Raw genomic sequence first — 25,840 nt, 5'->3', positions numbered from 1 at the left:
ATCTTATCTAGAAGTTGCAACTCTTACTAAACTCCAAAATTTACAACACTGCATTTGTGAAAAATAAAATCTATTACATAGAAAAGGAACAGGCCAAAGAAACAAACAAATTGAAGACACAAATACCTAGAGAAAAATCCAAGTGTCTGTTAGAAACTTGATCTGGAATGTGATCACCAAATAAAAATGAATCCACAAAATCATAAAACAAATTCTCTTTTAATAAAGCACAAGCTAAGCCAATGTTTCCCTAAAAGTTCCAGTCATGAAATCTCTTAACACTTCCTGTCTTCACTCTCTTCTTTCATGTTCATGGACTTTTTTAAAATCTTCTATTCATTCTCACTACTGGTATTAAGACATCATTTTACTGATATTCATTCAACTAACAAATATTTATTAAAGGATTACTACTCTTTGCCAAGGTACCATGTTATCAACTGGTGTACAGTTTTCATCCCCTGTAGCAATACACAAATTCAATGGAATTACTTTTGTTGTGCCACTGGAATAAATCCACTATGCTGTTATGGAATGAGGTTTCCAGGTACTCTAAGAAATTCTGGCAATGTTTATTCATTTGTATTTTCTAGAAAAATACTGCTTGCTTTTACTCGTTTCTAGATGAAAAGAAGAGTTATCTTTGACTTGTCATTTTATTAAAAGAGAAAAAGTGGGTTCCATTTTTTATCTTTCAGGTTAGTAAACAACATTTATAAAACCTGGGTAGAAGGTTTTTAGTTATGAAAGTTAAGAATAAATCCACTGTAATTTTGTACTTCTCTAAAACAAGATTGGAAGAATTACAGCTGACATATGAAAACTATTTAAATCATATTGACAAGACATTAAGAAATTACAAATTGTATCCTTAAAAATCCTGCAACATTCATTTAGTTTAAATACAACAGAATTTAGTTCAGAGGGTTGTTTGCATGCGTGTGTTTAAAGAAAATAAGATGTATACAACAAAATTAGAACTTAGGAAAGCATTCCTAGGGGTTTCTGCTTCTATAAGTAGGGCAGATTAGAGTCTCTGAAGGGCCTTACTCTATAAATACACTTAGATCCTGGATAAAAGATAATTAGCATTGCTAGACTTGAAGAAAGGGACTTTTCCAAGGCTTAACTCCCACCCCACCAAACAAACAAACATAAAATGCATGAAACAAAACATGAGCTAAAATCAGAGTGGGAACACCAATACCAACAAAAGAACTTCAATTGAGCTTGTGACCCTGGCAAGGTAGTGTTGATAAATGGGATCTCCTGAAGGTAGTTTAAATGGTCCCAGGTCCTGGCAGAGGCAAAGGCCTATTGAATTAAACCCAGCTGAAGAGAAAATTAGTGAACTGGAAGGGACAGCAGAATAAATCACCCAGAAAACAGCAGAAAGAAAAGGAAAAAATATATATATTAGAAAAAGATTAAGAGACATGGAAGACAATACAAAAAGACTGAAAATTTGTTTAATGACAGCTCCGGAAGGAAAGTTTAACAAGAACAGAAAACAGGCAATATTTAAAGAGATAACAGCCACTTTTCCAGAACTCCTTAAAGACATGAATCCAACGAAATATACAGCAAATTGGATAAAGAAATTCACAAACTGCCAGTTTAAAGCAGAAATTGTGAGATTCAATTTTTAAGAACTCCAATTATATGCAGTTTATGATACACCTAAAAACACAGTTACATGGAAAAAGACATACCACACATATAATACTGTAAACATTTGACTTTAATCAAAAAGTATTACTAAGGACGAAGAGAGTTATTGTATAATGATAAAAGATTCAACTCATCGGGAAGATACAATTACTTTCTCAAAATATGAAAAAAGAAACATAAAACTTTGGAGAAAAACTGATAAACCCAATATCACAGTGGAGTTTAACACATCACTCTCAATTATTGATAGGTTAAACAGAGAAAAGGTTAGTGAAAATAGACGGAACAATGTGACTAAAAGAACATTTGTATAGAGCAAGTCTCAACAAATTTAAAGGACAAGTAACATACAGATCATATACACTAAGTACAATGCAATTACGTTAACAATCAGTAACAAAACTGCAAGCTAAAAACTGTTGCATACATTCAGAAACTTAAAAACATACTTCTGAACAACTTCAAAGAAATTATAATGAAATTTTAAAACACATAAAATGGAAAAAATAGAAATAATAATTTCAATACTTGTAGAATTCAGCAACTGGATCCTTACAGGGAAAATTATGGCCTTAGCTTATACTAAAAGAATTAAAAGAAATTCAGTGAGCTAAGCATTCAAATTAAGCTGTCAGAAGAAGAACAAGAATTTAAGAAAATGGGAATAATAACAAGCAATAATTAATGAAATAGAAAACAAGTTCAAGTTTCGTTCACAATGGCGGAGTAGAAGGACGTGCGCTCACTCCCTCTTGTGAGAGCACCGGAATCACATCAGGACCCAGGGGGAAGGAGCAGTGACCCCATAGGAGACTGAACCAGACCTACCTGCTAGCGTTGGAGGGTCTCTGCAGAGGCAGGGGGTGGCTGTGGCTCACTGAGGGGACAAGGACACTGGCAGCAGAAGTTCTGGGAAGTACTCCTTGGCATGAGGCCTCCCAGAGTCCGCCATAAGCCCTAGCAAAGAGCATGTAGCCTCCAGTGCTCGGTCACCTCAGGCCAAACAACCAACAGGGAGGGAACGCAGTCCCACCCATCAGCAGACAAGCGGATTAAAGTTTTACTGAGCTCTACCCTCCACCAGTTCCTCCAATCAGGAAGCTTGCACAAGCCTCTTAGATAGGCTCATCCACCAGAGGGCAGAGAGCAGAAGGAAGAACTACAATACTGCAGCCTGTGGGATGAAAACCACATTCACAGAAAGACAAAATGAAAAGGCAGAGGACTATGTACCAGATGAAGGAACAAGATAAAACCCCAGAAATACAAATAAATGACGTGGAGATAGGCAACCTTCCAGAAAAAGAATTCAGAATAATGATAGTGAAGATGATCCAGGACCTTGGAAAAAGAACAGAGGCAAAGATCAAGAAGATGCAAGAAAGGTTTAACAAAGACACAGAAGAATTAAAGAACAAACACCTAGAAGAATTAAAGAACAAACAAGCAAAGATAAACAATACAATAAATGAAATGAAAAATACATGAGAAGAAATCAATAGCAGAATAACTGAGGCAGAAGAAAGGATAAGTGACCTGGAAGACAGAATGGTGGAATTCACTGCCATGGAACAGAATAAAGAAAAAAGAATGACAAGAAATGAAGACAGGCTAAGAGACGTCTGGGACAAGATTAAAAACACCAACATTCACATTATAGGGGTCCCAGAAGAAGAAGACAGAGAGAAAGGACCCGAGAAAATATTTGAAGAGATTAAACTTCCCCAACATGAGAAAGGAAATAGCCACCCAAGGCCAGGAAGCACAGAGAGTCCCATACAGGACAAACCCAAGGAGAAACATGCCGAAACACATAGTAATCAAATTGACAAAAATTAAAGACAAAGAAAAATTACTGAAAGCAACAAGGGAAAAATGACAAATAACATACAAGGGAACTCCCATAAGGTTAACAGCTGATTTCTCAGCAGAAACTCTACAAGCCAGAAGGGAGTGGCACGGTATATTAAAAGTGATATAAGGGAAGAACCTACAACCAAGATTACTCTACCCGGCAAGGATCTCATTCAGATTAAACAGAGAAATCAAAAGGTTTACAGACAAGCAAAAGCTAAGAGAATTCAGCACCACCAAACCAGCTCTACAACAAATGCTAAAGGAACTTCTCTAAGTGGGAAACACAAGAGAAGAAAAGGACCTACAAAAACAAACCCAAAACAATTAAGAAAATGGTAATAGGAACATACATATCAATAATTACCTTAAATATGAATGGATTAAATGCCCCAACCAAAAGACATAGGCTTGCTGAATGGATGCAAAAACAAGAGCCATATATATGCTGTATACAAGAGACCCACTTCACACCTAGGGACTCATACAGACTGAAAGTGAGAGGACTGAAAAAGATATTCCATGCAAATGGAAAGCAAATGAAAGCTGGAGTAGCAATATTCATATCAGATAAAATAGACTTAAAAATAATGTTACAAGAGACAAGGAAGGACACTACATAATGATCAAGCGATCAATTTAAGAAGAAGACATAACAATTATAAATATATATGCACCCAGGGGCTTCCCTGGTGGTGCAGTGGTTAAGAACCTTCCTGCCAATGCAGGGGACATGGGTTTGAGCCCTGGTCTGGGAAGATCGCACATGCCACGGAGCAACTAAGCCAGTGTGCCACAACTACTGAGCCTGCACTCTAGAGCCCGTGAGCCACAACTACTGAAGCCCACATGCTTAGAGTTCATGCTCCACAACAAGAGAAGCCACTGTAATGAGTAGTCCACACACCACAATGAAGAGTAGCTCCTGCTCGCCGCAACTAAAGCCTGTGCGCAGCTATAAAGACCCAATGCAGCCAAAAATAAAAGAAATTAATTAAAAATAAGTAAATAAATAAATATGCACCCAACACAGGAGCACATCACTACATAAGGCAAATGATAACAACTATAAAACAGGAAATTAACAGTAACACAATAATAGTGGGGGATGTTAACACCTCACTTACACCAATAGACAGATCATCCAGACATAAAATTAATAAGAAACACAACCTTTAAATGACACAACAGACCAGACAGATTTAACTAACATTTATAGGACATTCCATCTGAAAATAGCAGATTACACTTTCTTCTCAAGTGCACATGGAACATTCTTCAGGACAGATCAAATGCTGGGTCACAAATCAAGCCTCAGTAAATTTAAGAAAACTGAAATCATATCAAGTATCCTTTCTAACCACAATGCTATGAGATTAGAAATAAATTACAGGGAAAAAACCCATAAAACACAAACACACGAAGGCTAAACAATATGTTACTAAATAACAAGAGATCACTGATGAAATCAAAGAGGAAATCAAAAAATACCTAGAGACAAAAGAAAACGAAAACATGATGATTCAAAACTTACGTGATACAGCAAAAGCAGTTCTAAGAGGGAATTTTATAGCAGTACAATCCTACCTCAAGCAACAAGATAAATCTCAAATAACAATCTAACCTTACACCTAAAGGAACTAGAGAAAGAACAAACAAAACCCTAAGTTAGTAGAAGGGAAGAAATCATAAAGATCAGAGCAGAAATAAATGAAATACAAAGAAAACAATAGCAAAGATCAATAAAACTAAATGTTGGTTTTTTGAGAAGATAAACAAAATTGATAAACCTTTAGCCAGACTCATCAAGAAAAAGGAGAAGACTCAAATCAACAGAATTAGAAATGAAAAAGGAGAAGTTACAATGAACACTGCAGAAATACAAAGCATCCTAAGAGACTACTACAAGCAACTCTTTGCCAATAAAATGGACAACCTGGAAGAAATGGATAAATTCACAGAAAGGTATAACCTTCCAAGACCGAACCAGGAAGAAATAGAAAATATGAACAGACCAATCACAAGGAATGAAGTTGAAACAGTGATTAAAAATCATCCAACAAACAAAAGTCCAGGACCAGATGGCTTCACAGGTGAATTCTATCAAACATTTAGAGAAAATCTCACACCTATCCTTCTCAAACTCTTCCAAAAAATTGTAGAGGAGGGAACACTCCTAAAGTCATTCTATGAGGCCACCATCACCCTGATGCCAAAACCAGACAGAGATACTACAAAAAAAGAAAATTACAGACCAATATCACTGATGAATATAGATGCAAAAATCCTCAATAAAATACTAGCAAACAGAATCCAACAACACATTAAAAGGATTATACACCATGACCAAGTGGGATTAATCCTGGGATGCAAGGATTCTTCAATATATGCAAATCAATCAATGTGATACACCATATTAACAAATTGAAGAATAAATACCATACGATCATCTCAATAGATGCAGAAAAAGCTTTTGACAAAATTCAACAGCCATTTATGGTAAAAAAAACTCTCCAGAAAGTGGGCAGAGGGAACCTACCTCAACACAATAATGGCCTTATATGACAAACCCAAAGCGAACATTGTTCTCAATGGTGAAAACATGAAAGCATTTCCTCTAAGATCAGGAACAAGACAAAGATGTTCACTCTCACCACTATTATTGAACATAGCCTTGGAAGTTTTAGCCATGGCAATCAGAGAAGAAAAAGAAATAAAAGGAATCCAAATTGGAAAAGAAGAAGTAAAACTGTCAGTCTTTGCAGATGACATGATACTATACATAGAAAATCCTAAAGATGCCACCAGAAAACTACTAGAGCTAGTCAATTAATTTGGTAACGTAACAGGATGCAAAACTGATGCACAGAAATCTCTTGCATTCCTATACACTAATAACAGAAAATCAGAAAGAGAAATCAAGGAAACACTCCCATTCACAACTGCAACAAAAAGAATAAAATACCTAGGAATAAACCTACCTAAAGAGGCAGAAGACCTGTATGCGGAAAACTGTAAGACACTGATGAAAGAAATGAAAGAAGATGATACAAACAGATGGAGAGATATACCATGTTTGTGGACTGGAAGAATCAATACTGCGAAAATGACTATACTACCCAAAGCAATCTACAGATTCAATGCAATCTTTATCATATTACCAATGGCATTTTTTTTACAGAACTAGAACATAAAATCTGTATAGAGACACAAAAGATCCCAAATAGCCAAAGCAAATTTGAGGGAAAAAAACAGAGCTGGAGGAATCAGACTCACTGACTTCAGACTATACTACAAAGCTACAGAAATCAAGACAATGTGGTGTTGGCACAAAAACAGAATTATAGATCACTGGAACAGGATAGAAAGCCCAGAGATAAACCCATGCACCTATGGTCAACTAATGTATGACAAAGGAGGCAAGGATATATAATGGAGAAAAGACAGTCTCTTCAATAAGTGGTGCTGAGAAAACTGGACAGCTACATGTAAAAGAATGAAATTAGAACACTCCCTAACACCACACACAAAAATAGACTCAAAATGGATTGAAGACCTAAATGTGAGACCGGACACTATAAAACTCTTAGAGGAAAACATAGGAAGAATACTCTTTGACATAAATCACAGCAAGATCTTTTTTGACCCACCGTCTAGAATAATGGAAATGAAAACAAAAATAAACAAGTGGGACCTAATTAAATTTAAAAGCCTTTGCACAGCAAAGGAAACTATAAACAAGAGGAAAAGACTACCCTTAGAATGGGAGAAAATATTTGCAAACGAAACAACGGACAAAGGATTAACCTCCAAAATATATAAAAGCTCATGCAGCTCAATATGAAAAAAACAAACAACCCAATCAAAAAATGGGTAGAAAACCGAAGTGGACATTTCTCCAAAGAAGACATACAGATGGCCAAAAGGCACATCACTAATTATTAGAGAAATGCAAATCAAAACCACAATGAGTTATCACCTCACACCAGTCAGAATGGCCATCATCAAAAAACCTACAAACAATAAATGCTGGAGACGGTGTGGAGAAAAGGGAGCCCTCTTGTACCATTGGTGGGAATGTAAATTGATATAGCCACTATGGAGAACAGTATGGAGGTTCCTTAAAAAACTAAAAATAGAATTACCATATGACCCAGAAATCCTACTACTGGGCATATACCCACAGAAAACCATAATTCAAAAAGACACATGCAGCCCAGTGTTCATTGCAGCACTATTTACAATAGCCAGGTCATGGAGCAACCTAAATGCCCATTGACAGATGAATGGATAAAGAAGATGTGGTATATATATACAGTGGAATACCAGCTATGAAAAGGAACGAAACTGGGTCATTTATAGAGACGTGGATGGACCTAGAGACTGTCATGCAGAGTGAAGCAAGTCAGAAAGAGAAAAACAAATATCGTATATTAACGCATGTATGCGGAATTTAGAAAAATGGTACAGATGAACCGGTTTGCAAGGCAGAAATAGAGACAGAGATGTAGAGAACAAATATATTGGCAAAAGGGTGGAAAGCCGGGGGTGGGGGGTGTTGGTGGGATGAATCGGGAGATTGGGATTGACATATATACAGTAATATATATAAAATGGATGACTAATAAAACCTGCTGTATAAAAAAATAAAATTAAATTAAAAAAAAACAAGTTCAACATAAGCAAAGTTATTCTTTGTACAGGTTAATAAAAGTTAAATCTCTCATGAGATGGATGAGGAAAAACAAAAGAGAAGGCATACTGAAAACTAATCAGGAATGGATGAAGGGACATTATAGATATAGCAGAGATTAAGACGATAAGAGAACATTAAGAAAAATTTCATGCCAAAAAATGTGAAGATGAAGATGCAATGGCAAAATTCCTGGAAAAAATCTAACAGACAAGCAAAGCAAACCCACAAACCAGACCTCAAATAGTTAAAGCAATTAAGGAAATGAAATATGTAGTTAAAAAAAAAATTCCCACAAAGAAAACAGCCGGTCCAGACTGTTTTACAGACAGGTGGTTTCATGTGACACATTATTCCAATCTCCTAAAAGCTCCTCCACAGAACTGGATGAAACATTCACCTACCTCACTCCATGAGGCTAGTATAACTGATGAAAATCTGAGGAGGGCATCCAAGAAAGAAAATTATAGGGCAGCCTCACTGATGAATGTATGTGGAGAAATCCAAACATAAGCAAACCAAATCCAGAAGTTTACAAAAAAAGATAATTAGTTCCAAGCTCAGTTTATCCCAAGAATGCAACCAAGTAAAAAATTATAGTCAATAAAATTTTTTACATTAAAGTTTCAGATTAAACCACTTTATAAAACATCAAAACTCATTCACGATAAAAAACCAAACCAAACAAACAAAAAACCAAATCAAAACAAAATGTGGATAACTATGAAGAGGATACTTTCTTAATCTGATAAAGAGCATCTACTAAAAAGCCTGTATCAAGCGTCATTCTTATTCGTGAAACATGAGAAACATTCCCTTTAACAAGCCACTTCTCTTCAGTTTTAAGTGGTAGTCATCTAGTTAGCACGTTAAGAGGAAAGAGAGAATACAAATGAATATATGAGTAAATATCATAAAGGGAGAAATCCTAAAGAAGCTACAAACAAATGCTTGATATAGGAAAATTTAGCAAGGTGGTTGGATATAAGATCAATTACATTTTTTAATACAATAGCAATAAAGACATTATACACACACACACATACACACACTCCCACATACTTATTTAATAACTGCAAAGAAAAATATGAAGTATCTAGCTAGGAATAGATTTTTTAAAGACATTAAGACTTTTACATAGAAAAAATTTTATACTTTGTAAACAACCTCAACAACAGAAAAAATTTTATACTTTGTAAACAACCTCAACAACATGTTTATGGGTATTATAGAAATACCAATTATCTTCATGTTTATCTATAGATTCAATTTAACTCTAATTAAAACTTCAACAAGAGACAATCAATTGCCAAAAAGGGCCAAATTATGCCTAAAGATGAATAAGGCCTAAAACTTTATTCTAACAGACACTAAAATTTATTATAAAGACAATGTGGTATGGGCACAGAAATGGGCAAACACACAAATGGAATACAACAGAGAACACAGAAACAGACCATGTCTATATGGCAATATAATACACAACAAAGGTGAATGGCAGTCACCAGAGAGAGGAAGCTTGGATTTCTTTAGTAAAGTATGGGACAATTTGTTATCCGTATTAAAAAAGAAAATGAAATTGGAACCCTACCTCACTACAAACATAAAAATAAATTCCAGATAGATTAATGTCTTAAATGTGAAGGACAAAAACCTTAAACATTTTAGAGAGAAATAAAAGAAAGTATCTTTATAACCCTGGAGAAAGATTTTTTAAATCAAAAGACAGAAAGTACTAAGCAAGAAGTAAAAGATTGATAAATTTGACATTTAAATTAAGAATGCCTGTGGGGCCTGGGTTCAGTCCCTGGTTGGAAAACTAAGATCCTGCAAGCCGTGTGGCACAGCCAAAAAAAAAAAAAAAGAAAGCATGTCTATTAATCAAAACACAATCTTACCTAAAAATAGGTAAAGATATGCATGAATTGGGATTTCACAGAAGGGGAAATAGTGAGGAACAATAAACATATAGAATGGCACTTAAAGCATCAGGAACCAGATATATAAGGTAAGATCATAACAAGATACCAATTTACACCTAATGCATTAACCAGAGTTAATGTTTAAGTGCTGGTGAAGAAGTGGACTGAAGGGTACTCCCATATACTATTGATATATATATGCAAAAAGTTTGGAAAATAGTTTGGATATTTCATTGACAGGAGGGTAAACTGCTGTACATTCACACAATTAAATATTATACAGCAACCAAAAAGAATGAACAAGCTGACACATAGAGGAAGTTTAGAAATATCATGTTGAGTAAAACAAGCAAGTCTCAGAAACACTATGATACCATTTGCCTGATCAAAACCAAACAAAACTAAACAAGGTACTGTTTAGGGAAACATGTATATGTGATACACTTTTTAAAAATGCAAGAGAATGACAACTTTAAAATTCAGGATAGTGATTACCTCTAAACTAAGGCAGAAAGAACGGTAGTAGAGAGGAGCACACATATAACTTCAATAGTATCAATGTTCTTGTCCAGGGATAGCTAAATCCGGCCCATTGCCTATTTTTGTAAATAAAGTTTTACTGGAACACATTCATTCATTTACAGATTAACTATGATTGCTTTTAAGCTACAGCAGAATTGAATAGGTACAAAAGAGACTGTCCGGGCCAAAAAGCCTAAAATATTTACTCTCTGGCCCTTTACAACAAACCTTCATTAACCTCTGTGCTAGTTGTGCTGAATTCACAGATTTTCACTTTATTATGACACTTCATAAGCCATAATCTTAACTGTATTTTTCTGTATACATAAAATGTCATATCATTAAATACTTGTTTGAAAGACTTTCTCTAAACTGTACATTTTATTAACTGGGAAATTATAAGTGACCAGGACATAAATTGGATTTTTTAAAAAATGTAAGTCAAATGTATGAAAATATAAACAACAAAAACCTGAAACTGTTAACAAGTATCTGGTTCTTAAGAACACAGAATAGCACTAACAAACCAATCAAACGCATACCTGAAAAGGTTAACAGGTTTAATATTTAATTTCTTGGTTAAATCTGACTGTATGGAAGATACATTATCCACCAAATAACTTTCCTTCCCTTTTAATATGTACTTTTCTTTCAAGATCCTAGCCTAAAAAAAAAAAAAAAAAAAAAAAAAATCACGTAACTAAATGTTTGCCTTCCTCTGCAAATGGAAAATCATTCACCAATCACAGAAACCTGGCATTATTAAGGTACTTAATAAGATACTACATAACTAGAGGGTAACTGATTGCTATTAAAAATTTTTATCAAGTCTAAATAGCGATCCTTACAGAGTTAGCAAATCCACAGCGCAAGGAAGTGGTGGAAGAAGATGCTGAATTACTTCCTCAGTAAGGAGATCACCACAGTGGGAAACAAAGCTCTTGATAGCTGAAAAATACAACAGACTTTTACTTAGCAGAGTGTAATGAACCATGAAGAAAGCATTCAATTATGGTAAGGCATTTGTATTTTTGTCAGAGGAATAAAGAAAGGTGCTAAAATCAAAAAAATTCTTGAAACTCTAGTAAAATAAAAGGAAACTAGTGTCTTCTACTTCCGATCAAACTTAAAAAACCAAAACAAAACAACAATCAAAAAAAACCCAAACTTCCTAGAATTACTAAAAGAGACCAACAACCAAATTAACAAAATGTTGCTTTCCTGGGATTTTACTCAGCCCTTGAGCTCAGAAGTAGCAGCTTAGACCCTCAAGTTTGCCAGTTCTACACTAGTTCTAAAGAACCAAGGCTGACTTTTAAGTCAGCATGTTAGGTTTTATAGATGTTACCTGAAACACACAATTTTTTATAAGGAGTTATTTCATATGTAGAATAAAGTGAATATTTAAAAGTTAGATTCAGTTTCAAGGAAGCACTGATTTTGGTTTTGTTTGTTTATTCATGGCATTTTTACTCCTAAAAATGATGGTTTTTAAGAAAACATGCTTCAAAAAAAAAAATCAGTGCTTCCATGTCTTTTCAGGGAACCCACAGCTCCTTAAGCTCAAATTTTCATGGTGGATGCTATTTTTTAATGGTCTATGTGTTGTAAAAGGGTATAACTTTCACATATAAAAAACTAAATGGAAACCATACTTAGTCAATGCTAATTAAATTCAACCCTAGAGGAATGAATGCCTACGTAACACAAAACAATCTTAACATTTCTCAACTGATCGCATTATAATAAAACATGCATCCTAAGGATAAGGACATGTAAATTTGGTTTATTACATCATACTTCTGTTATAATCACCAACTAATCAATTATGTTCAGTAAAAAAAATCCCCAGAGCATATTTTTCCCCCCAACTTAAATAAAACATACAAATATATGTAAAGTTAAAGGATGGAAAAAGCCAGAGGAAAAGGAGAGAAAAGACTAAACTCAACCTACCACAGAGAGCACCAGCTCGTCCTTCCAAGGTTACCTGCCATGTAAATGAATCTCCTCGGCTCTTTTCTGTTCCTAGATCTTTCGGAGACACTGGGAAGACACACTTCCACAACAGGAGAACTCGAGCAAGGTGATGATTGACAAACGCAGGACCTGTAATTTATTCAACTTGTCACTTGTAAAGGAACCCAAAGTGGTTATTCTTTAAAACCCTTCCCTCTTAAAGTAAACGTATTTTAATCTACTACTGCTGGATTACTTTGTCACTCTAGTTCCAATGAATGTACTACTGATCAATGACTATCTGAAGGTACTAGAGTACAGAGAGGAAAAACAAGGAACTAACAGTAAAGTCTGGGCTCTGGTGTCCTCTCTCCTACTACTGTTGTGACCTCTTTGAGCCTCAATTTCTTTTAACCGTAAAATGAAGCCAGAACTACCTGCACTGCTTACCTCCAAAGGTTTGTCCAGATCCAAACAACAGAGTGTACTTTAAAGTAGCCTGAAAAACTAATGTGCTACGTAAACACCAGGTACTACTGTTCGTAAGAAATAACATTGTATCCTGAAAGTAATTCTAACTTTTGATAGCAACTTTGTTCCAGGTCAAAAATCAGATGTGATATGTCTAAATGGAACTTTTTTTTTTTAATATTTCAAAGCAACATTTAAGAACTGAATACACAAACCCAGTAATGAAAGGCAATGTACTGTACAATGATAGCTTTTTATAGTTGTCCTTTGGTACCTGTGGGGGATAAGTTCTAGGACCAGCCCCCCCCCCCCCGCCAGATACCAAAATCTAAGGACACTTAAGTCCCTTATATAAAGTGGCATAGTACAATCTGTCCTCTATATCCGTGGATTTGGAACCCACGGGTACAGAGAGCTAACTGTAAGTATTTGATAGCATGCAGCATTATCAGTTAAGAAAACAGAACTACGACATATAAAAACCCAAACGCACAGCTTCTCCCCCCAAGTAATATTCTTTAAAATTCTGGGGTTACCTTAAAATTCTCCTGTAAGTACTCCCTACTTCTTATTTCCATGTTCTGCTGACTGCATGCTTTTCTTCTGCAGTATGGCAGCACAGCATAGAACTGTACTGGGCTCTGAAGGAGACCACCTAGGTTAGGTTAACATCCTGGCTCCATCCACTTACTAGCTATTTAAACTTGGATAAGTCACTTAATCATTTTGTGCCTCAATTTCCTACCTATAAGTGGGGATAACAACAGTATGTACCTCATGTGACAGTTTCTGAGGCTTATATGAGTTTATATAGAACAGTGCTCCACCCATGATAAGCATTTATATATCTGACATTATGTAGTTATCATTCAAAACTTGTCTTATTTGCATATGAAGAGGTGAGAGCATAACGGCAAAATGAAAGGGCAACATGAAAGGGCAACAGCAAGCCAATCATTATTTTTTTTAAGCATGCAATTTAGTATATTAACAAAATAATTTCATTTTTCTCCTGACGTGCTTTTTAGGAAGAGGCCCTAGGCTAATCCCTACAGCAAAATAAACCTAATTCACTCCTTGCTCACTACTTTCTTTGATGAAGTAGTACTAAAAACATCCCATAGAATTGGGATAAAATAAGGAAACTGGAGTAAGGCAATTAAGAGTAAGTGACTGTAAGAGGTTTCACATGCACACACAGGCATACTCATATAATGGGCTGTGGAAATAGAGAAAATTCTGAATGCAAAATTTAGTCAGATACCAAAAAACAAAGTAAGGATGAAGTCACTGGGAATACCCACAGTTGACAAAAGTTCCATATATACTTGCCATTGTACCCTTAAGATACCTCTCTAACTCAGGAGTGAACAGTGTAGCATCACGTCCCAGAGAGGTAACAAGATAATTTATTTCAGAAACATATGTAAACTAAGTTACTAAAAATGTTTGTAGTAATTACAAAGTTAAAAAAATAAACAAGAGTAAGTTCATTCACACCAAGAATAATGTTGGATCTAACAAAAACCAAATACACATTGTAAATACCTGCAAGTGAATCAAAGGTGTTGTATGTGGCATCAGATAAATTGGGAAGTATAGCAAAAAGGGGTTAAAAATGTTGGAGTTCACATTTGAGGAATGGACTTAAATGTGGTCTGTGAGTTTACATTAGTTCAGAACAGTGAATTTTTTAAAAATAATAATGAAAATTGTAAATGGTGGAGGAAATGCTGAAAATGCAAAACAGGTGTTAAAACTGCCAGGCAAAAATTAATAAAGCACTCAGACCGTCATCTAAATTCCATTTCCCACAAAATATAATCAGAGCTCCTTGGAGAACTGACTCGTTGCAAGCTGAGGCAGAAATTATTATTTTTTTAAAAATACATATACATAACTTTAATCACAGTTAAATATATACAACTATGCCAATCTCCTAGGTGCCTTCTGACCAGGGTCCTCTGATCCCCTCCCCCTAACATCCCACTCCTTGGAAGTAAGTCATTTCTAGAATTTTGTATCTAACTGCCCCTCATTCTAAGGCAGAAATTATGATGTAAAAGCTGGGACATCTTGTCATGCCAAAAATAAAGATGTTATCAAAGAACACTAGTTTCATATGAACCAACTACTAGGGGCTCCCAATGACTAAAGATGAAACAATTTGAAGATCAAAGAATAATGACTGCAGTGTTGTTGGTGGGAATGTAAATTGATACAGCCACTATGGAGAACAGTATGGAGGGTCCTCAAAAACCTAAACATAGAACTACCATACGACCCAGCAATCCCACTACTGGGCATATACCCTGAGAAAACCATAATTCAAAAAGACACATGCAGCCCAGTGTTTATTGCAGCACTATTTACAATAGCCAGGACATGGAAACAACCTAAGTGTCCATCGACAGATGAATGGATAAAGAAGATGTGGCACTTATACACAATGGAATATTACTCAGCCATAAAAAGAAATGAAATTGAGTTATTTGTAGTAAGGTGGATGGATCTAGATTCTGTCATACAGAGTGAAGTTAAGTCAGAAAGAGAAAGCATGCTAACACAGGGGCAGGACAGGAATAGAGATGCAGACATAGAGAATGGACTTGAGGACACAGGGAGGGGGAAGGGTAAGCTGGGATGAAGTGAGAGAGTAGCATTGACATATATACACTACCAAATGTAAAACAGATAGCTAGTGGGAAGCAGCCGGATAGCACAGGAAGATCAGCTCTGTGCTTTGTGACCACCTAGAGGGGTGGGATAGGGAGGGTGGGAGGGAGACACAAGAGGGAGGGGATATGGGGATATATGTATATGTACAGCTGATTCACTTTGTTATACAGCAAAAACTAACATAACATTGTAAAGCAATTATACTCCAATAAAGATGTCAAAAAAAAATAATAACTGCATTCAACTGAAACATATAAACATATAAAAATCTATGAGTTTATAAAGATATCTAAAAGCAAAACCTCACTGATACCCTTTGAAAATTACTAGCAACCAGTAACACATTCTAAAAATTGATAATAAAGTGAAAGAATCATGCATTAAGGAAAAAAAGCCCAAGAAAACAGCAAATTAAATAAAACATCAACTTAATTTTTATTCCTTTTTGGTATGTTGAATATGAATGTGCATTAAAACATGTTGTGCTAATCTCTTTTATAAAGGAGAAAGGATCTCTTGTACTCTTCTTCCAATGGGATTACCCTGTTTTGAAAGCTTTTGTTCATTAAAATATTGCCATTTATTAAGTAGTTTATCTTCCCCTTTAATTAACCAAGAATATCAATACAGCAGGCATGAAACACCTAGCCAAAAGCAAATAAAATCTTGACCACTTTATTCCCATCACATTGTGAAATCATGATCTATGCCAGGGGCCAACAAACATTTTCTATTAAGGCCCATGCAATAAACATTTTTGGCTTTGAAAGCCATACTGTCTCTATTGCAATTACTCAATTCTGCCACTGCAGTGCCTAAAGGCTATAGACAATATGTAAACAAATAATTATAGTTGTACTCTAATAAAAAGTTTACTTATGCACACTGAAAACTGACTTTCATATATTTCTCATGTATCACAAAATATCCTTTTTGTTTTTAAACCATTAAAAACATAAAAACCATTCTTAGCTCACAGGCTGTATAAAACAGGTGGCAAGCCAGATTTGGCCCATAGGTTGAACTCAGATCTAGTCCAATAAATCTCTTTAATCATCTCAAAAACATTACTTAAAGTGGCTCTTCATTTATGATTATTTTAATTAAGCTCCTTTTAGATCAAATTACTTCAGAGGTGTCAAAATGATTTATTGGTCAAATCCATCTAGTTTCATATCCTAGCAGTAAACCACACAACTATACAAAGAGACTTAAAAGTATAGCTTTTATAAAGTAATAAAATAGAGTTTTAAAGTTACAGGATGTAAATATAATAGTCATGATCATAAAATAATTACACTAATAAATAATAATTTAAATTTAATAAATATAATTTAAACATGCCTTATCCCCGTCAATGTAACTACCTTATTTTTTTTTTTTTTTTTTGCGGTACGCGGGCCTCTCACTGTTGTGGCCTCTCCCGTTGCGGAGCACAGGCTCCGGACGCGCAGGCTGCTCCACGGCATGTGGGATCTTCCCAGACCGGGGCACAAACCCGTGTCCCCTGCATCGGCAGGGGGACTCTCAACCACTGCGCCACCAGGGAAGCCCGTAACTACCTTATTAGTGTGACCAAATTCTCAGAACAATTACAGAATTGGATTCATGGGCCATCGCATGTTCTCTTGCCTATCCTTATATTGTAGAAAATTTTTTTTCTGAAGATAGATGGGAATGATTTTGGGAAAAGCCAGACTCATTCAGAGTTTAGCGTGAAAGTTGATCAAATTGGCTTATCCTACTTAAGGTTCATAAATCGGTCTTGAAGAGAATTTCAAATAAAGACATCTGAAAACATTCTAAGGATTGGAGTAAATAAGTATATGGCTTCCTAAGGTGACTGCTAGGAGAAAAACGTTTATGTGGATATTTAAATTCTGGTATATATTAAGTTACTCTTGTCAAATCATACATTAGAATATTTATGCTCAGAAAACACCAAGCAGTCTGTAGTTATGTAAACCCTCCACAAGACTTACCTAAGGTCATCAGGGCAGCAATCAACAACCATCCAGCTTGTGTGCGCTGAGCTGAAAGGCGACTGTTTTGAGCAGCAGAACATAGCAAATCCTCTGCTAATGTCATAATAATCTATTGACGTATAGAAGAACAAGGTAAAAAAAAAAAAAGTATATCAGTTTATAGGTTACTGGACAAATGACAGCAACTAATTATAACAATCTCTTGAAAAATTAACTCTTACACATAATAAATGTCCATGATAAAAGACTGTCATTCACATAGACTATACCATTGGACAATGTCGTACGTGAAACTAAAAAAAGTAACTTTTCAAGGATAAATTATAGGTTGTATAATAGGTATACAATAGGTATATTAGGTTGTACACAGCAACCCTATAATTCTTTGTGGAGTATATGTGACAACATTGTACAACCGTTCAAGTTTCGCTATATAAAATTTGAACTTACTTTTAGTTTTAAGCCACCATTTTCATAGATCTGTAATTACCAGAGGAAGTTTCATTACAGGACTCTCTCCTTTTAAAATTCTGCACACTACTTTGATACCTGAGTGGCTGATAATAGTCTTTCCCGAGGCAATATACTATATAACCACAGTTAAAAGTACTCACTAATCGCACAATGAAGTAGCTTCACAGTAAAGGGGGATGAATTAAAATGTTATATTTTAAAAGTCTAAGAAATAGTTCTAAAACAACACAGAGGAAAAACTAGATATTTCACCTTTATGGATAATGCATGCTTATAGAGTGCAAATGCCGACAGGCATCTAACATGTCTAAGAAAACATCTCTGTAACCAATCACCTCTAGAAGAGCAGCAAATACTGTGAGTTGGCACATACCTTTTCTAAAGAGGAAGGCTAGCATATTTTTAAACAACCAACCAACTTACTACTAACTTAGGACTGCTTGCAGCCTCTACTTGTCCCCCACCCTTTAAAAACGGTGGGGACAAAACAAACCAAGCCTGTCTGCCTAAATTAATAAGATCTGAGGACATTAAATTTAATTAATACAGGCAATGGCAATTCTTTGATTAGCAAGATGTGATGTGTTAGTTTAGAATACAACTAAAATAATAAATTTAACTGAATAACATCACCTCCCGAAGTTGCCGATCACCTTATCCCAAAGGCATTGGCAATATTCAAGATAATTTAAGAATTTTTGAAGTAACGGTGTACTTGTCTGCAAAGCCTAAACTGCAGAGAATATACCATAATATTCATTAATAATGACGTGGAGGGACAAGAAAAAGGAAAGGAACAATGGTGATTTTTTAAAAAGTTCTTATGTGTGTGAGGCCCAGATTATGAGGGCTTTTCACTGTCAAACAATATTCTCTGACAACTGACAATTCCTATTCAAAAAGAAACAAAATTCCCACACCACGCTTTGCCTATTTTGTGTTTTTTATATATATATATTTGTGTGTGTGTGTGTTTTATATTTGATTAACAAAATTTCTTTAGTTCTCTTTACAATTCTTTGTACATTAAAACTGGGTTATTTACTTTCTAGGTTCTGTATCGTTTATCTTTCTGAAAGTGCTACACTCAAAAGCCATTATTTTTCAGTAGCAAAGCAATCTGTCATCATTATGAGCTCCTGGTGTTTTATATATTTACTATGTTTCTATCCATTGTTATCATTATTTTTTTGGATGCACACATTATCCCCTCTTTGGTCGGGGGAGAGTCTAAAGTTATCTCCTGCATCCTTTTAAAATGAACACAGTCTCTGATGACTTCCCTGCTTTCCAGTATGACAAGATATTCCAGGCTTATACTGTGCATTTCCTGTCCCAGATCTAGAAACAGCCATTCCTCCAACGGGCCCTAATTCCTTTTCGGTTGGAAATGGTATTTAGGGCCATAATCTGGGCACTAGGGGTGTTTCCTGCTACTGGGTTGCCATTGCTTTTATGTCTGGACAGTGTGAAAGGAAATTAAACACTCATACTAATATTTTCAATTTAAATTTAACATATGGGCCTTTTACTTAATTTTCTTGATTCTACAACGGTAGCTTTTTTTTTTTTTTTATGGAAAATCTTGGCTCCTACGAACATTCATTATCTACTTCATCTTACCAGGTATGTAAACTAATTCCAGAATAATACCACCAAGAATACCACTAACTATAAAATTATTAAATGAAGTTTTAAGATTTCTTTTGAAGCTCTATTTGTCCTTTACAATGCAATTTTAAAATGTACTTCTATGGCAGAGCTGAATGTATGGAAAAAAAAAAAAGCCTTCAGGAACAAAATCTGTTACTAACTGGAGATATTTCTAACAAAAAGCAGAGAAAGTAACTCCTCTTTAAGTGTAGATACAAAATTTTTAACCATCCCTTGGTTTTTCACAGTAATTACTTTGATGATACTTAACACTTAAGTAGTAGTATTAGCTGACAGCTCAGAAATTTGTCCTGCATGGTTCTTTACTGGGTGATACACAAGAAGACAATGATGTTTTTAAGAAAAACTTGAAATGTCACTATCATATGCGAAGAATGAAATCATTACCTTGCCCTTTCCGTGAGGAATTCCTAAAGGACAATGTTTCACTGCTCCCAGCAGAGCTGCCACTGCAAAACTAAAGCCAGTCACTGCTTCAGGTGAAGACTTAAGCACAGTAAGCCTTTCAAGGCAACGGTCTAGGAGAGGTGTTAGGTAGGAAGGTAGTGCCACAGCAATGCAGTGTAGACACCACGCAGCTGCTAGTCGAACAGAAATGCTAGGATGAAGAGTAACTGAAATGACATTGTCAAGGACGCCTAGAAGGACAGAATAAAAAAATGATGACTCAGCTACACAGATAAAACTCAGTCATCAAACAGTCAAAAGAGTAAGCAACCACATAGATATGAAATATATTATCTTTATCAAAAGCCAAATCAGAATTTAAAATATTAAGTGATACACAATTATAAATAATTTTTTTGTACCCAAGAGTTACTTCTACCAATATATCTCATGAAAATTGGCTTAAATTAAGTCAGGAGACAAAGGAAATTTTTATTTCCTAAATAAGCCAATGTTCTGCTTACTTTATCTTGAGATCATTAATTTGGTACTAGGAATTAAAAATTACCAATATAAAAAAAATTATCAATAAATAACAAAAACATCTTGAGAAGAAATGTCACATTTTGCTTCATCCTCCTTTTCTTTTAAATCCTGTCTGGCACATTTCTCTACATAATCAGTATTCTCCCTATGTACCATATTTCTCTTAACCTGAGAACAAAATGTTGAAGAAAATCAAGGCTTCACTAGATCCCCAGTGGGCTACTAAGCCACTATGCAGACAGTGAAGTGCCACTACCAGTAAGAAAAAAAAGTCTACATTTGCTATAATTCAACATATACCTTCATCAAAACATGTTAACAGTTCATGTCAACTGCTACTTAAACAATATATGCCCTAGGAAAAATAGGTTACAAACCGAATATAATGTAAGCTTCAGTCAGCAGGAATTGTGTAGCACAAAAGCCATTAAAGATGATTTTAAAAAGTAATTAAGTAAGCCAGTCACAAAAGGCCACATGCTCTATGGATTCCATTTATATTAAATCTTGTCCAGAATAGACAAATTCATAGAGACAGAAAATAGATTAGTAGTTATCAGGGCCGGGGGGAGGGGAAATGACTGCTAGTGGGTGTAGGACTTCTTGGGGTGAAGAAAACATTCTGCAATTAGATAGTGGTAGAGTTTGCACAACTCTGTGAGTATACCAAAACCACTAAATTGTATACTTTAAAAGGGTGAACTTTATGGTATGTGAATTATCTCTCAAAGTGATTAAATAATTTTCAAAGAGAGAAAGAAAAGAGAATGCCTGAAGAGACCTTTAAGGAAGTAAATTACTTGTACCATACAGAAACTAATACTTTCACTGCAGATGAGAGATACGAGTTCAGGTTTACTTCTCCATTTTTCTGTGTTACCTTAAATATCTCCAGACGGGGTTGGAGATAGAGAGAGACCTAGAGAACCATCTTTAGTTACAAAAGCAAAAGAAAAAAAACAAAAACAAACCTTTAAAAATCTTGATTATCTATATTTCATAAAACAACTCTAATAAATCTATAGTGGAATCTATAATAAATGAGCTATATGAGGGAGCTTTTCTTCCTTGGAGAAAAGTTGTCTAAAGTAAAAGTAAAAACAAAGTATTCATACTAGTCACAAACAACAGATACCTGCACTTGAATCCTGTAGCAAAGGTGCAGCTGTGGTGCCGAGACTGTGTATGAGATTTCCAAGTTCTTGTAAAGCACATACCAACATATGCTGGCTGGCTGCTACATCTGCGGAGCCAAGCCGGGTTTCCAGATTACCGTCACTCATTACAGCATCTGACAGAAGTATAAGAATTAACCAGACATCACTGTTTTATTAAAATTTATTACAGAGGGTAGGTACTAGGAGCAGAAACATATGAAGATAAAAATTAATACCTCCGCTTGATATATGTGAAACCCTTGAGGCAGTAACTAAAATACTAAAATGGGGACTTGCATCTATAGAGAAAGAATTAAACTAATATAACCAATTTAGTTCAAGCAACCTGATCAGAGATGCCTTATTACTCTTTTAGCAAGTGGCACTGAAAGGGAGAACTCCAATTTTATCAATACTCAAGCAGAGTAGACTTAGGACAGTACAAGAACTGAGATGAACTAATTGTTTCAAAGACAATGTATCTTAACTTCTATAGGAAGATTATGAATTCTGAGGAACTACTATCCACCAGCCTTTAAGATCAGTACATATATATATAATAGTTCTTATCAAGGTAGATAATTTATGTCTCATCTATATATAGACTGCTTTACTCTGAAACAACTGACCTGTATTATAAAAGTGTTTTTTGGGTATTAATATAATTATATACCAGTCCAGCTTTTCCAAAAGGACAATCCCTTTAGCACTGTTAAAACAGACTCTCTTAGAAGATCCATACCCATAACTTTCTTTAACTTCCAGATAGCCTGGCAAATATCCTTGGCAGCAGCAATCTGAGCCTTTTCTCCAAGAAGACCTCCAACAGTAGCTCGAAGGATAAATGAAACACAACGGCGACTGCAGACAGCGTCAATCTGAGTTTGGGTGGCCTTAGGGTGTGACTGTGAAACCAGGCTTAGGGTATGAGAAAGAAAGGCAGCAAAATTTTTCTCTAGCCATGCTCCTCCTAGTGTTGAAACAAACACCACGTAAGCCTAAAAAAGAAAAGAGTTTTATCTTCAAAATGAAATAATTTCAATTCTATATTAATGTTTTCTCTTCCATGAAATATGCAGAATTTATTAACATTTCTTTTTAGTCTTTCCTCATTTATAGAGCCACCTTAGCTATATAAACGTAGTACTGTTTTTCTGTTTGTTAAGCCAAAATTGAAGTACGCAGTCTTTCAACTGAGGTTTCATTTATGCTGCCTGTTTTATTTTGGTCAGACTACAAAGTTTCAGGATAGCCAGCATAGCTAGCTAATAAGTAAAATGTGCCTGTGACTTCTCCAAACAAAGCATTCAAACTCTTTAACATTCTGTGTTGGTTTTTTTTTTCCTTCAATTTTTTGGCCACACGCTGAGCAGCATGTGGGATCTTAGTTCCCCAAACAGGGATCGAACCCATGCCCCCTACAGTGGAAGCCCAGAGTCTTAACCACTGGACCACCAGGGAAGTCCCTAAGGTCTTTAACATTCTGAACAAGAAAACCCAAATCAAACATGTGAACACAGTGTAAGAATGAACTATGGTCTAATACCATAACTCTAAGGGAATTCAGTTCTAGAAACCAGAAAAGAAAGTTTATGGTGACGAATCACTGCTCTTTATTTTCATGAATGTTAATGGTTTGGCTTGCTCCAGCGATACCGACAGTAGTTTTCTTATGTAATCTGTTTTCTTAAAATACACAGTTTACAATTATACTGGGACGTCTTATATTTTCATGAAATCTAATATCATACAGTATAAAATAATGAGGATATATATGTGAATTTAAAAAAAAACGTGTTTGCTTTGAACCATAATGGCATTTATAAAACAAGATAGTTCAAGGAAAGAATGCAAAGACCTCTATATTGCCTTATTCTAAGACCCTCTTCCCAAGGTTTAGCTTTTTAAGTTTTGTTTAGGACCAAGAATTTAAGCACTTAAGTAGATTACATGCTGTAATCTTTATTTTGAAGTAGAAACCATATAAAACAGAAATATAATATTGTCCATGCCAAATATTATGTACCTAAAAGCTTAAATCAGAACTGTATAAGCACACACAAACACAATGGAAAACATGTTAAACCGCAAGACACATGGAAGCCCAAGGCCTAGAAACAAACAAAAAAATGTTGTTTATGTTTCAAAGGAAATAAACAATAGTCTCCCATCATTACGAACTGAAAACACATTGTGGGTAATAGCCTATTTAGTTGGCTTTGTATAAATAAGGTTCTCTTGTAATCTAGTTTTTTATAAAGCGTCTTGGCCTCACCCCATCTATTTATAAACATGAGAGCATAAGTGAAGACCTTGCACAGTATCACTTCCACCTGGAGTCAGATACTAAAACTTTCACTATAGGCCAGTGAGAATTACATTTAGATACCGATTTGTGATTCTAACCTGAGTAACTCCAACTCGGACATCCCTACTGACTGAACTGGTTCCTTTCAGCATATCTCCACTGGCTCGAAGAAATCCTGAACTCCCACGTAGAAACCCTGTTCCTAGTAATTCCAGAACTTCCTCCAGAGATACTCTGCGAACGCTTTGACGTGAGGCTGCTATAACAAAGAACAAAACAAAACATGTGATTCTATTTTACAGACTAAATTTTAATGCGTGATCTTGGTTTGCATGATATTGAACAGTATGTTAACAGAAACAAAAATAAACTAAAAATCCAAACAAAAGGCAAAATTTACAGGACATTACACACACTAAAACATAAAGTCACACGACGGTTCAGAGGTCAAATCATAATGGACTCTGATGTATCATGTCAATGACATCTTAGAGTCTATGCCACTTTGAGATTATGACCTACTGCTCTCTTGTCCTCAAGTTAAACAAGGGAAAACATAAATAAACGGCCCTAGTTCTCCATGAGTGAGAATGCTATACAAAACTTTGAAAATTCTTTTGAAATACTAAAAAGGCCAAAATCACAATTTTATCTTTCTAAATGCTCTACAACTCTTAATGAAACTTACATAAAGTAACCACCATGGCCTGTTTTCTAAAAATTCTCAACTGCAAGTACAACTTTTGTTACATCCTCAGTCTCTGAAGAAAGCAAAGCTAAATATTACTAAAACTGTCCAGTCAACCCTTAGGCTGCAATAATTAAGAGCTTAGTTAGGCAGAATGTTTTAAATTTGTCTTTAGTTTGACATAGCTGAGTTTCTCCCTGTGAATATCTAGGGAATAACATCTCCTTTAAAAAAAGAACCCATTTTCGCCCTTACATTCTTCTGAAAAATGTTGGTCACAAGCCCTGATCCTCATTATTGACTTAAGTCATAAATAGTGGAAAAATAAACTTCTGTTAATCCAAGTCACGAACAAAAAATATACTCCTCAACCTGAAGATGAAACAGATAAAAATCTATATTGGCAAGTGGAAGAGAAACATAAGTGAATAGTACAAAATCCATGCTCTTGCGGATCATAAATTCTAAAAAGGAGAGACAACAATAAACATAACAAAGGACTAAGTATATAGTATGTTAGACAGTGATTAAAAGCCATGCAAAATATAAAGCAGGTATCTTTTATGTGTAGTGAGTTCAGTGGAGGGCTCTGGTAGGAGACGGACCAAAGTGTAAGGATGGTGCAAGAGCAGAAGATATAGGACCTTGTCGATCATTATAATAAGGAGGTGAGTAAAGTGAGGTGCCAGTGGCGAACCTTGAGCAAAGGAGTGATATAATCTGTCACTCTGCTTCTGTGCTGAGAGGAGACTGTAGAGGGGTGAAGGCAGAAGTAGAGAAAACCATTAGGGGCAATTTAGTAATTCAAGCAAGAGGTGATGGTGGCTTAGATCAAGGTAGATACGATAGA

At 35.3% G+C, this 25,840-nt stretch overlaps 1 protein-coding gene across 6 annotated transcripts in view; it reads right to left on the bottom strand.

The window, feature by feature from the left end:
- Window positions 1-25,840, bottom strand: part of HEATR5A (HEAT repeat containing 5A) — a 112,873-nt gene that overhangs the window by 55,719 nt on the left and 31,314 nt on the right. For 4 of the 6 annotated variants that reach the window (XM_082853318.1, XM_082853317.1, XM_082853319.1 and 1 more), the window contains 7 exons: window positions 24,401-24,561; window positions 22,737-22,992; window positions 21,973-22,128; window positions 20,292-20,542; window positions 17,754-17,865; window positions 12,619-12,771; window positions 11,511-11,610 (listed from right to left, as the gene is read on the bottom strand). In XM_082853318.1, the coding sequence (XP_082709444.1) occupies window positions 11,511-11,610; window positions 12,619-12,771; window positions 17,754-17,865; window positions 20,292-20,542; window positions 21,973-22,128; window positions 22,737-22,992; window positions 24,401-24,561 (1,189 nt within the window). The remainder of the gene's footprint in view (window positions 1-11,510; window positions 11,611-12,618; window positions 12,772-17,753; window positions 17,866-20,291; window positions 20,543-21,972; window positions 22,129-22,736; window positions 22,993-24,400; window positions 24,562-25,840) is intronic. The other 2 variants (XM_082853320.1, XM_082853321.1) reach the window with 1 other exon arrangement.

The sequence above is a fragment of the Leucopleurus acutus genome (genome assembly GCF_964270905.1).
Source record: "Leucopleurus acutus genome assembly, chromosome: 1".
In the NCBI taxonomy this organism is placed as follows: domain Eukaryota; kingdom Metazoa; phylum Chordata; class Mammalia; order Artiodactyla; family Delphinidae; genus Leucopleurus; species Leucopleurus acutus.
The sequence above is the reverse complement of the archived record's forward strand: the minus strand, read 5'-3'. Positions and strand labels throughout refer to the sequence as shown.